The sequence below is a fragment of the Bombina bombina genome, chromosome 7 (genome assembly GCF_027579735.1).
Source record: "Bombina bombina isolate aBomBom1 chromosome 7, aBomBom1.pri, whole genome shotgun sequence".
Taxonomy (NCBI): domain Eukaryota; kingdom Metazoa; phylum Chordata; class Amphibia; order Anura; family Bombinatoridae; genus Bombina; species Bombina bombina.
The window spans coordinates 176,626,985-176,641,095 of NC_069505.1; the positions used below are offsets into that span (position 1 = coordinate 176,626,985).

A 14,111-nucleotide genomic window follows, 5' to 3' on the forward strand; every position below is an offset into this window, starting at 1 on the left:
GCTGCGCTGAGGTATTGAGGCTGGGTGTGCTGCGCTGGGGTATTGAGGCTGGATGTGCTGCGCTGGGGTATTGAGGCTGGGTGTGCTGGGCTGGGGTATTGAGGCTAGGTGTGCTGTGCTGGGGTATTGAGGTTGGGTGTGCTGGGCTGGGGTATTGAGGCTGGGTGTGCTGCGCTGGGGTATTGAGGCTGGGTGTGCTGCGCTGGGGTATTGAGGCTGGGTGTGCTGCGCTGGGATATTGAAGCTGGGTGTGCTGAGCTGGGGTATTGAGGCTGGGTGTGCTGCGCTGGGGTATTGAGGCTGGGTGTGCTGTGTTGCGGTATTGAGGCTGGGTGTGCTGTGCTGGGGTATTGAGGCTGGGTGTGCTGTGCTGGGATATTGAGGCTGGGTGTGCTGTGTTGGGGTATTGAGGCTGGGTGTGCTGCGCTGGGGTATTGAGGCTGGGTGTGCTGTGTTGGGGTATTGAGGCTGGGTGTGCTGGGCTGGGGTATTGAGGCTGGGTGTGCTGGGCTGAGGTATTGAGGCTGGGTGTGCTGTGCTGGGGTATTGAGGCTGGGTGTACTGTGCTGGGTGTTGAGAGTGGCTGCACTAGTGTGTAAGAGGCTGGGTGTGCTGTGTTGGGGCATTGAGGCTGGGTTTGTTGTGCTGGGGTATTGAGACTGGGTGTGCTTTGTTGGGGTATTGAGGCTGGGTGTGCTTTGTTGGGGTATTGAGGCTGGGTGTGCTGTGTTGGGGTATTGAGGTTGGGTGTGCTGTGTTGGGGTATTGAGGCCGGGTGTGCTTCGCTGGGGTATTGAGGCTTGGTGTCCTGTGCTGGGGTATTGAGGCTGGGTGTGCTGTGCTGGGGTATTGAGGCTGGGTGTGCATCGCTGGGGTATTGAGGATTGGTGTGCTGTGCTGGTGTATTGAGGCTGGGTGTGCTGTGTTGGGGTAATGAGGTTGGGTGTGCTTCGCTGAGGTATTGAGGCTGGGTGTGCTGTGCTGGGGTATTGAGGCTGGGTGTGCTTCGCTGGGGTATTGAGGCTGGGTGTGCTTCGCTGGGGTATTGAGGCTTGGTGTGCTGTGCTGGGGTATTGAGGCCGGGTGTGCTGTGTTGGGGTATTGAGGCCGGGTGTGCTTTGCTGGGGTATTGAGGCTTGGTGTGCTGCGCTGGGGTATTGAGGCTGGGTTTGCTGCGCTGAGGTATTGAGGCTGGGTGTGCTGGGCTGGGGTATTGAGGCTGGGTGTGCTGGGCTGGGGTATTGAGGCTGGGTGTGCTGTGCTGGGGTATTGAGGCTGGGTGTGCTGTGCTGGGGTATTGAGGCTGGATGTGCTGGGCTGGGGTATTGAGGCTGGGTGTGCTGTGCTGGGGTATTGAGGCTGGGTGTACTGTGCTGGGGTATTGAGGCTGGGTGTGCTGTGTTGGGGTATTGAGGCCGGGTGTGCTTTGCTGGGGTATTGAGGCTTGGTGTGCTGCGCTGGGGTATTGAGGCTGGGTTTGCTGCGCTGAGGTATTGAGGCTGGGTGTGCTGGGCTGGGGTATTGAGGCTGGGTGTGCTGGGCTGGGGTATTGAGGCTGGGTGTGCTGTGCTGGGGTATTGAGGCTGGGTGTGCTGTGCTGGGGTATTGAGGCTGGGTGTGCTGTGCTGGGGTATTGAGGCTGGATGTGCTGGGCTGGGGTATTGAGGCTGGGTGTGCTGTGCTGGGGTATTGAGGCTGGATGTGCTGGGCTGGGGTATTGAGGCTGGGTGTACTGTGCTGGGGTATTGAGGCTGGGTGTGCTGTGCTGGGATATTGAGGCTGGGTGTGCTGGGCTGGGGTATTGAGGCTGGATGTGCTGGGCTGGGGTATTGAGGCTGGGTGTGCTGTGCTGGGGTATTGAGGCTGGGTGTGCTGTGCTGGGGTATTGAGGCTGGGTGTGCTGTGCTGGGGTATTGAGGCTGGGTGTGCTGTGCTGGGGTATTGAGGCTGGATGTGCTGGGCTGGGGTATTGAGGCTGGGTGTGCTGTGCTGGGGTATTGAGGCTGGGTGTGCTGTGCTGGGGTATTGAGGCTGGGTGTGCTGCACTGGGGTATTGAGGCTGGATGTGCTGGGCTGGGGTATTGAGGCTGGGTGTGCTGTGCTGGGGTATTGAAGCTGGGTGTGCTGTGCTGGGATATTGAGGCTGGGTGTGCTGGGCTGGGGTATTGGGGCTGGGTGTGCTGGGCTGGGATATTGAGGCTGGGTGTGCTGGGCTGGGGTATTGAGGCTGGGTGTGCTGTGCTGGGGTATTGAGTGTGGCACTATAATATACAAATATATTGATTTTTAAATTTCTCTGCCACACCCACCAGCATACAAGTCTAGAAAATCTGTCCCACCAGATAAAAAATTGACAATCGCTGGTTTTATGTATCAGTATAAAATGTTACCTTGTCTTCTACACGGTTTAGCCTTGACCCTATTGTGTTGTTGCCTCGATCTTTAATTTTGTCTAGAAGAAAGGCACAGAATCTTAGATAAGTAATCATGTAATATTTGCAATCTTAAAGAATCTCAAAAACAATATTAACCATTTGTCCTATCAAAAACTAATACATATGGTTTTATGAATAGATAGGAGATTATTTCCAACAAATTTTTATTACACTCTGAAAATTGTGGGTTTACAAATGTTGCTGTCAATCAAAATAATGCAACAGAAAAATTGCAAAAGTTGTAAAGTTAGTGTAAATAGTAGCGTGCTCGGTGTAGAGGTTACTGCTCATCTCTCTGGCAATCCCCACACCCTACTGTGGGACATTTTGATTAGCACCTAGCATTACTAGCAAATAACAAATATAATTTAGGAGACATGAAAATCAAAATGAAACTTTCATGGTTCAGATAGAGCATTCAATTTTATGATACTTTTCAGTTTACCACTATTATCAAATTCACTTTATTGTTTTAGTTTCTTTTGTTGAAAAGCATACCTAGATTGACTCAGGAGCAACAATGCGCTACTGGGGGCTTGTTGGGGATTTGTGGCTACATATATATGTCTCTTGTGATTGGCTCAGCGGATGTGTTCAGCTAACTCTCAGTAGTGCATTGCTGCTCTGGTGCCGACTTTACAGAAGTTAGACACAAAGTTCAAAGCAAACAATTCTGCAATAATGAAATGGTCAACACATGAGAGAATTTTCTTCTTGATCTTTATGTCTCTAAGCATAACTGGTATTGTCAGCATCTAAACTGAATGGCTAATACAGAAAGGGAATAAGGATACAACTGTGTGATAGACAAAGAGTACAAGAGGGAATATGTATAGAATTATTTCTAAATGAGATAATAAGAGCTGATATTGTCAGTTTTGTATAAAAAAAATAATAATAAAAGAACGTTTTTCTGGAGCTGTTAACTTACCAGTCAGTTTATTATGACGCAAACTACTGTTTTTTATTCATTAGAGAATTACTGTAATTTATGGTGTCAAAGATATATGAACTAGAAACAAGCCAAGGCAGTCTAAAAACTTAAAGGGACAGTCAAGTAAAAAAAAAACTTTCATGATTTAAATAGGGCATGTACTTTTAAACAACTTTCCAATGTACTTTTATTACCAATTTTGCTTTGTTCTCTTGGTATTCTTAGTTGAAAGCTAAATATAGGAGGTATATATGCTAATTTATTAGACCTTGAAGGCCACCTCTAATCTGAAACCATTTTGACAGTTTTTCACCACTAGAGGGCGTTAGTTCATGTGTTTCATATAGATAACATTGAGCTCAGGCACGTGAAGCTCCTAGGAGCAAGCACTGATTGGCTAAAAATGCAGGTCTATCAAAAGAACTGAAATAAGGGGGCAGTTTGAAGAGCCATATATACAAGGTAATCACAGAGGTAAAAAGTATATTATTATAACTGTGTTGGTTATGCAAAATTGAGGAATGGGTAATAAAGGGATTATCTACCTTTTTAAACAACAAAAATTCTGGTGTTTACTGTCCCTTTAAAGGGACATGAAACCCATTTTTTTTCTAATGACATTGGTAAGTCCACGGATCATCTAATTACTATTGGGAATATCACTCCTGCCCAGTAGGAGGTGGCAAAGAGCACCACAGCAAAGCTGTTAAATATCACCTCCCTTCCCTCCAACCCCAGTCATTATCTTTGCCTACGTTAGAACAAGGAAGTGGTAAAGTTAGGTGTTGGAATGAAGATTCTTCAAGCAAGATTTTATTATTTTTAAGTAGTGCAAGATTGTGCTGCTTTGTCCTAGGGTGTAGCCATAGTCCATATCAGTCTCTTCAGTAGAGCAGGTGTGACTTTAGAGCAATGGGAACTTGTGGGGTATAATCGTCACTGCGCCTCCCATATACAGGGAGTGCAGAATTATTAGGCAAGTTGTATTTTTGAGGATTAATTTTATTATTGAACAACAACCATGTTCTCAATTAACACAAAAAACGCATTAATATCAAAGCTGAATAGTTTTGGAAGTAGTTTTTAGTTTGTTTTTAGTTATAGCTATTTTAGGGGGATATCTGTGTGTGCAGGTGACTATTACTGTGCATAATTATTAGGCAACTTAACAAAAAACAAATATATACCCATTTCAATTATTTATTTTTACCAGTGAAACCAATATAACATCTCAACATTCACAAATATACATTTCTGACATTCAAAAACAAAACAAAAACAAATCAGTGACCAATATAGCCACCTTTCTTTGCAAGGACACTCAAAAGCCTGCCATCCATGGATTCTGTCAGTGTTTTGATCTGTTCACCATCAACATTGCATGCAGCAGCAACCACAGCCTCCCAGACACTGTTCAGAGAGGTGTACTGTTTTCCCTCCTTGTAAATCTCACATTTGATGATGGACCACAGGTTTTCAATGGGGTTCAGATCAGGTGAACAAGGAGGCCATGTCATTAGATTTTCTTCTTTTATACCCTTTCTTGCCAGCCACGCTGTGGAGTACTTGGACGCGTGTGATGGAGCATTGTCCTGCATGAAAATCATGTTTTTTTGAAGGATGCAGACTTCTTCCTGTACCACTGCTTGAAGAAGGTGTCTTCCAGAAACTGGCAGTAGGACTGGGAGTTGAGCTTGACTCCATCCTCAACCCGAAAAGGCCCCACAAGCTCATCTTTGATGATACCAGCCCAAACCAGTACTCCACCTCCACCTTGCTGGCGTCTGAGTCGGACTGGAGCTCTCTGCCCTTTACCAATCCAGCCACGGGACCATCTATCTGGCCCATCAAGACTCACTCTCATTTCATCAGTCCATAAAACCTTAGAAAAATCAGTCTTGAGATATTTCTTGGCCCAGTCTTGACGTTTCAGCTTATGTGTCTTGTTCAGTGGTGGTTGTCTTTCAGCCTTTCTTATCTTGGCCATGTCTCTGAGTATTGCACACCTTGTGCTTTTGGGCACTCCAGTGATGTTGCAGCTCTGAAATATGGCCAAACTGGTGGCAAGTGGCATCTTGGCAGCTGCACGCTTGACTTTTCTCAGTTCATGGGCAGTTATTTTGCGCCTTGGTTTTTCCACACGCTTCTTGCGACCCTGTTGACTATTTTGAATGAAACGCTTGATTGTTCGATGATCACGCTTCAGAAGCTTTGCAATTTTAAGAGTGCTGCATCCCTCTGCAAGATATCTCACTATTTTTGACTTTTCTGAGCCTGTCAAGTCCTTCTTTTGACCCATTTTGCCAAAGGAAAGGAAGTTGCCTAATAATTATGCACACCTGATATAGGGTGTTGATGTCATTAGACCACACCCCTTCTCATTACAGAGATGCACATCACCTAATATGCTTAATTGGTAGTAGGCTTTCGAGCCTATACAGCTTGGAGTAAGACAACATGCATAAAGAGGATGATGTGGTCAAAATACTCACTTGCCTAATAATTCTGCACTCCCTGTACTAATGCTGCCCTATTTCTAAAGCCTGAGTAAGATTATTCAGTCTTTGCATTTTTTTCCACAGGACCTAGTGAGCTGCCTTGCTGCCGGGCAGATTTATAAAGGTAAGTGCTGACTTTTTATTTTCTGAAAAACGTTATACAGAATAAAAGATGGCACTTTCAAATAAGTTAAACAACTACTGGGACAAAGAGAAGTTCTCCTATGACTTGGAAGATCTTTTATTACGGGCAGTAATAGTAGGCACTGGGGACAGGTGAGCAGGCTCAGAGGTGGTGTTTTTTACTTTAGTAATGATACAACGGCATTACTATACATTTGGCCGAATGGGAGGCTTTACTTGTAATGCCCCCTATGGGCGGAGTTAACGGAAGCAGCAAATTTTGTTGCACACTTTTCTCCCATACACTTCCAATGTTCGGTAGCAAAGAAAGCTTTGTCACAGTTTTTTGCCGTGTTGCGGATAACGGACTTCAATTGGCAGAAATAAAGAGGTTGAGTCCGGATCGTCTAACAGAGTATACACTCTGGTGTCAGTCAGGAGGTAAGCACCTCAGCAAAGTTAAGCTGAGGTGTAGAGGTGTACGGAGTGTTTATATTTTGCTTGTGTTTCTTTATTTTTATGCAGAAAAATAAAGCAGTTTATTTTTTAAAAGGTAACAGTTTTTTTGTGGGGTATTTTCTTAATAAAATATTAGTTATCTATCTATATATTCGGTTTGTTGGTGAATAAAGATGGACCAAGAGGCCCTGCAGGATGTTACATGTTCTTTATGTTTTAATGCTAATGTAGAACCACCAATCCATTTCTGTTCCTCATTTATTGAGAGAACGTTACATTACAGGTATAGACTTTTTTCCTGAGCCAACATTGTCTAGTGCGGATGCTGTTCAGGAGTCTTCTGACAATGTTCAAGATATGCCGCAGCTTTCTCCTCATATGTCCCAAAATTTATCGTCCACTCTTCCGGTGCCCTTTGCTTCCTCTCTTACTCCACCTGGAGTTACGTTGCAAGACATCGCTTCCCTCGTGTCCTCTGCGGTTTCTGATGCTTTGTCTGCTTTTCCCATGCATCAGGGAAAGCGCAAGAGGAAATGTAAACAATCAGTAAGTGAGGTTGCTCATACAGTCGTTGCTATTTCGAATGCCCCCTCCCAGAAGCCTGAGGAGGAGGATACTTCGGTAGCATCTGAGGGTGAAATCTCAGACTCAGTGTAATACCTTCTGCTGATACTGAAGTTGTATCCTTCAGGTTTAAGCTAGAACACCTCCGTCTGTTACTTAAGGAGGTTTTGGCTACCCTGGACGACTCCGACACCACTGTGACGTAGTCAATCCTAAGAAATCCAGTAAGCTAAACAAATATTTTGATGTACCTTCCTTGGTGGAGGTTTTTCCTGTGCCTGATCGAGCTACAGAGATTATTGCTAAGGAATGGGAGAGATGGGGTATACCTTTTCTCGATCCCCTATATTTAAGAAGATGTTTCCTATAGCAGATTCTATCAGGGAGTCTTGGCAGACAGTACCCAAGGTGGAGGGGGCAATTTCCACGCTGGCTAAGAGGACCACTATTCCCATAGAAGATAGTTGTTCTTTTAAGCCTCTTATGGACAAAAAATGATAAGAGTTACTCAAGAAGATGTATGTACACCAGGGTTTACAATGGCAACCTGCGGTGTGTATTGCTATCGTCACTAGTGTGGCGGCATACTGGTTTGATGTGTTGTTTGAGTCTATTCGGCCAGACACTCCCCTTGAAGAGATCCAGGATAGGATCAAGGCCCTTAAGTTGGCCAATACCTTTATTACGGATGCTTCCCTACAGGTTATTAAACTGGGAGCAAAGATTTCCGGTTTTGCTGTACTGGCCCGCAGAGCCTTATGGTTAAAGCCTTGGTCTGCGGATGTGTCATCTAAGTCTAAGCTTTTGGCTATTCCCTACAAGGGGAAGACCTTGTTTGGGGCGGGATTGGCGGAAATAATTTCTGACATTATGTGAGGAAAGGGTAATTTCCTCCCTCAGGACAAGAAGAAAAAGCAGAAGGTACGTCCAGAGCAATTTTCGCTCCTTTCAAAATTCAAGAATAAGCCTTTCTCTCCTTCTTCAAAGCAGGAACAGTCTAAGCCTTCCTGGAGGCCTAACCAGTCTTGGAACAAGAGAAAACAATCCAAGAAGTCTGCTGTTGACTCAAAAACAGAATGAAGGGTCTGCCCCCGATCCGGGACCAGATCTTGTGGGGGGCAGACTTTCTTTCTTCGCTCAGGCTTGGGTTTGGGATGTTCAGGATCCCTGGGCGGTGGACATCGTGTCCCAGGGATACAAACTAGAGTTCAAGACCTTTCCTCCCAGGGGCAGGTTTCTACTCTCAAGATTATCTGTAGACCAGACAAAAAGAGAGGCGTTCTTACACTGTGTTCAAGACCTTTCAGTCCTGGGAGTAATAGTTCCTGTTCCAAGACAGGAGCAGGGTCTGGGATTTTACTCCAATCTGTTTGTGGTTCCCAAAAGAGAGGGAACTTTCAGACCAATTCTAGATCTCAAGAGCCTAAACAAGTTCCTCAGAGTACCGTCCTTCAAAATGGAAACTACTCGCTCTTCCAATCGGCCTCGCCACAGCTCCCAGAATTTTTTCAAAGGTTCTGGGGTCACTGTTGGCGGTGCTCTAGTTGCGGGGCATTGCAGTGGCACCTTATCTGGATGAAATTCTGGTTCAGGCACAATCCTTTCAACAGGCAAAATCCCACACGGAAATGTTGTTATCCTTCCTGTGATCTCACTGATGGAAGGTGAATTTGGAAAAGAGTTCCTTGGTTCCAACTACAAGGGTAGTTTTCTTGGGAACCATAATAGATTCCTTATCAATAAAGATATTTCTGACAGAAGTCAGGAAATTAAAGATTTTCAATTCTTGTCTAGCGCTTCAGTACTCTCCTCGGCCGTCAGTGGCTCCATGTATGGAGGTAATCGGTCTGATGGAAGTGGCTATGGACATCATCCCGTTTGCATGTTTCTACCTCAGACCTCTGCAGTTATGCATGCTTAGGCAGTGGAACAGGTGATTGTAACAACGGATGCAAGCCTTCTGGGATGGGGAGCAGTCTGGGGCTCTCTAAAGGCTCAGGGGACATGGGGTCGGTCGGAGTCTGTTCTACCCATAAACATTTTGGAGCTGAGAGCAATCTTCAATGCTCTTCTGGCCTGGCCTCACTTAGCCTCGGCCCAGTTCATCAGGATCCAGTCGAACAACATAACTTCAGTGGCTTACATCAACCATCAGGGAGAAAATCAGAGTTCCTTGGCCATGACAGAGGTAGCCAAGATAATTCAGTGGGCGGAGACCCACAACTGCTGTCTGTCGGCGATCCACATCCCAGGAGTGGACAACTGGGAGGCTGATTTTCTGAGCAGACAGACCTTTCACCCGAGGGAGTGGGAACTCCATCCGGAAGTGTTTTCCAGACTGATTCTCAAATGGGGACAGCCGGAATTGGATCTCATGGCATCTCGGCAGAATGCCAAGCTCCCGAGGTACGGGTCAAGGTCAAGCCTGTACTGATAGACGCTCTGGCGGTACCTTGTAATTTCAGTCTCGCATACCTATTTCCCCCGTTCGCTCTTCTACCTCGGGTCATTGCTCGAATCAAGCAGGAGAGCGCATTGGTGATCCTCATTGCACCTGCGTGGCCTCGCAGGATTTGGTATGCAGACCTGGTGGACATGTCATCTCTTCCACCCCTGGAGACTTCCGTTGAGAAAGGACCTTTTACTGACTGCTTAGAAATTGAATGCTTAATTTTGTCCAAGCGTGGATTTTCAGAATCGGTCATTGAGACCATGATTCAGGCTCGTAAGCCTGTGACTAGAAAGATTTACCATAAGATATGGCGTAAATATCTGTATCGGTGTGAATCCAGAGGCTACTCTTGGAGTAGAGTCCGGATTCCTAGAATTCTGTCCTTTCTCCAGGAAGGTTTGGAGAAGGGTTTATCGGCAAGTTCCCTAAAGGGTCGAATATCTGCCTTGTCTATTTTGCTACATAAACGTCTGGCGGACGTCCCAGATGTGCAATTGTTTTGCCAGGCATTGGTCAGGATCAGAACTGTGTTTAAGCCGATTATTCCTCCTTGGAGTCTTAACTTGGTTCTTAAGGTTCTTCAACAGGCTCCATTTGAGCCTATGCATTCCTTAGATATTAAGTTGTTATCTTGGAAAGTTTTGTTTCTTGTTGCTATTTCTTCTACTCGTAGAGTTTCAGAGCTCTCTGCATTACAGTTTGAATCTCCTTACCTTATTTTTCATTCGGATAAGGTAGTTTTGCCTACTAACTTAGAGTTTCTCCCTAAAGTGGTTTCAGATCAGAACATTAACCCCTTAATGACCACAATGTACCCTGTATGTCACTGGTCGTCAGTGGCGACTCTAGGAACAATATATAGGGGGGGCACATAAGATACCACAGTCAAAACTGAGGGGGCACTAATAATTTTTACCACTAAATTATACCCCTAAATATACAAACATACACACTCATTCATACATACATACGCACATATTCATACATACATATACATACACACACTCATACATATATACACACACACACACACACACACACACACTCTCTTTCATACATACACACACACACTCATGCATATACACACTTATACATACACACAAACATACACACGCACACACACATACACACACTTATGCATACATGCACACACACTCATACATACACTCACAAAATACTCATACATACACTAATGCATACACACACTGACACATACACGCTCTCACTCATACATACACACACACTAATGCATTCACACATACACATGCACGCACATACTCACACACACTAATGCATACACACTCACACACATTAATGCATACAGACACAAACTCATGCATAGACACACTCATACATACATACACATACTATAGTGTTATTTTAATTTAATTTAATTGTTTTTAGTCCACAAGTGAAAGAGAATATTTCACTAGCTTTGAAGTAAAAAGTACTAAAAAGCTTATCTCCAAGGTGTTAAAAATACTACCTTAAAGTGACGGGTGGAAAATTCAGTACATCCTGCTCCATAGGTAACACAGAGCGCTCACATTGCCCTTCCTAAGCCTTGGTTCATACAATGTATGCAGGGTAGCAGCTCTGTAAAACCTGTGGTACTGACTGTGTCTCACGTGATTCTCTGTACTCCATTTTCATTCAAAAGTATAATAAAAAGGCCTACTCTGGGTAGTGTCGCTACTTTTAGGAGCTGTTTTAGCCCCCTTTGAGAAAAAGATTGGTAGACTTGTCTGCAAATCATTGCAGATATACACATAGAATATAGCTCACAATGTTATGAAAAAATCTGTTCATTTTACAGGGACTTTAAATTAAAAAAATTTCTGCAGCAGAAAAGAGCAAAATTTAAATTCACTGTAAAATGTACAGATTTTTTTTCATAGCACATTGTGAGTTATATTATATATATATATATATATATATATATTTTTTTTTTTTTTTTTTTAAATACTACAAAGATAGGGGGAGAGTATGTAATTAATCTAAAGAATTTAGATAATTTATAAAACTACTGTGCGTACTTTCAAACGCCAAAAAGTAGTGGTGCAGACCCTCTAAGATAGATATCAAAATATTCTTACTTGAAAGAGAGAAATATATATCTGTATATAATTAAGAGAGGGGATTTAGCACTCTTATTGCTCAAAGCGGTCTCCCAGAGGGAGAGGGACCCACACCAAAAACTGGCAGTCAAATAGATATTAAAGTGCAGCGACCATTTATATATCTATATATATATATATATATATATATATATATATATATATATATATATATATATATATACACACACTTATTCAATATTTTCCACATATATAGTACAGTACAAGACCATAAATAGGCATATAGCCACTAACATAAATCAACTAATTGTACAGTTAGTTGATTTATATTAGTGGCTATTTGCCTATTTATGGTCTTGTACTGTACTATATATGTGGAAAATATTGAATAAGTATATTTGCTTATTTGTGTGATGCATCACTGAACTGTCCAATGTTTTTTCATTGACTTAATAAATGGTCTCTGCACTTTAATATCTATTTGGCCGCCAGTTTTTGGTCTGTTTGTGGTGTGGGTGTCTCTCCCTCTGGGAGACCGCTTTGAGCAATAAAAGAGTGCTGAATCCTCTCTCTTAAAGGGACATTAAACCAAAAAAAAATATTTCATAATTCAGACAGAGAATACAATTTTAAACAGCATTCCAATTTACGTCTATTATCTATTTTGCTTCATTCTTTAGATATCCTTTGTTAAAGAAATAGCAATGTACAAGGGAAAGCCAATCACATGAGGCATCTATGTGAAGCCACCAATCAGAAGCTACTGAGCCTATCTAGATATGCTTTTCAGGCAAGAATATCAAGAGAATGAAGCAAATGAGATAATAGAAGTTAAATAGAAAGTTTAAAATGGTATTCTCTATCTGAATCATGAAAAAAACATTTGGATTTAATGTCCCTTTAAATATATACAGATGTATATTTCTCTCAAGTAAAAATATTTATATATATATATATATATATATATATATATGTGTGTGTGTGTGTATAGATGTATAATTTTATAGTCATCCCTAGAAGGAAGATAGTGGATATATATAATTATACAAGGTTTCCTAAAGAACAAATAGTTGCATATATATATATAAATGTGTGTGTGTATGTATAAAACACACACACATTGCCAGCAGCAGCTTAGCCCTACACAATAATCATAGGATTTCAAATAGCTAACATTAGTTTCTGTTAGCACATAGTCCCTTTGTATAGCAGTTTCAGTATCACCCCCCCCCCGCGGGAGGGGGGGGGGGTCGCGAGTGGCGGGGGAGGGGGTGATACTGAAACTGCTATACTAAGGGACTATGTGCTAACAGAAACTAATGTTAGCTATTTGAAATCCTATGATTATTGTGTAGGGCTGAGCTGACTATATCAGAGAGCCTCAAAATAGTGTTTCTCCAACAAAAAACAAGAATTGGAAGAATGAAACACAGTCTCACCTATAATGTGTGTGCCTACAGTCAACTCTACAGAATCAGTTTAATCTTACCCCAACCCCAGAATCAGATCTTCAGACAGACTATCGTCATCTGTCTTTGCTGCCACTGACAGTCCCAAACAGCCAGTGCCTGCTGATGCTGCTCCTTCCCGCGCTCTCTGCTTGCTCTGTCCTGTCCTGCACACAAAAGCACCTACTGGCTAAGCTTGCTCCTCCCTCTTCATGTTCAGTCTCCGGTCATGTTCCTTGTGCTGCTGTGTAGGAACATGACCTGCCTGGAACTGGAGAGGAGGAGCAAATAGCGCCAGCATGCATGGGGAACATAGTGAGACATGCTGCTGCTGCGCATATTTCTCAGTCACTCTAAGGCATATTTGAAAGAAAAAACACTGGCCCAGAATAAAACAAATATAAAAAAAAAGTATATATCTGACAGTTCACATTCAGCATTATGCAAGTGCTGGGGCTGGGGGGGCAGACAGGGGGGCAAGCCATTTTACAAGGGGGGCAAATGCCCCCCCTGGCCCCCCTGTAGCGACGCCACTGCTGGTCGTTAAGGGTTTTTTCAGGACATAATAGCACAAGTCTAGCAAGAACATGCTATTAATTCCTTCCCTCCAGCAGGCTTTGTGGAATAGAGCAGTCTCAACGCTGGTGGCAAGACCGCACTATAAAACAATCAAGTCCCAAAAAAAGGCCAGCGACATACAGGGTACGTCGCTGGTCCTTAAGGGGTTAATCAGGAGATTGTTGTTCCTTCCTTGTGTCCTAATCCTTCTTCTCAGAAGGAAAGTCTGCTGCACAATCTGGACGTGGTGCGTGCATTGAAATTCTATTTACAGACGACTAAGGATTTTCGTCAGTCTTCTGCTCTGTTTGTGGTCTTCTCTGGAAAACGTAAGGGGCAAAAAGCTACGGCTACTTCTCTTTCTTTGTGGCTGAAGAGTATCATTCGCTTGCCTATGAGACTGCTGGACAGAAGCCTCCTGAGAGAATTACGGCTCATTCGACGAGGGCTGTTTCCTCTTCCTGGGCAATCAAAAATGAAGCTTCTGTGGAACAGATTTGCAAGGCTTTAATTTGGTCCTCTCGTCACACTTTTTAAAAATTCTATAAATTTGATACCTTTG

General features: G+C 43.5%; 1 protein-coding gene across 3 annotated transcripts in view; it reads right to left on the minus strand.

Moving 5' to 3' along the window:
- Positions 1–14,111, minus strand: part of KCNQ1 (potassium voltage-gated channel subfamily Q member 1) — a 507,180-nt gene that overhangs the window by 5,090 nt on the left and 487,979 nt on the right. For all 3 annotated transcript variants that reach the window (XM_053720436.1, XM_053720437.1, XM_053720435.1), the window contains one exon: positions 2,391–2,452. In XM_053720436.1, the coding sequence (XP_053576411.1) occupies positions 2,391–2,452 (62 nt within the window). The remainder of the gene's footprint in view (positions 1–2,390; positions 2,453–14,111) is intronic.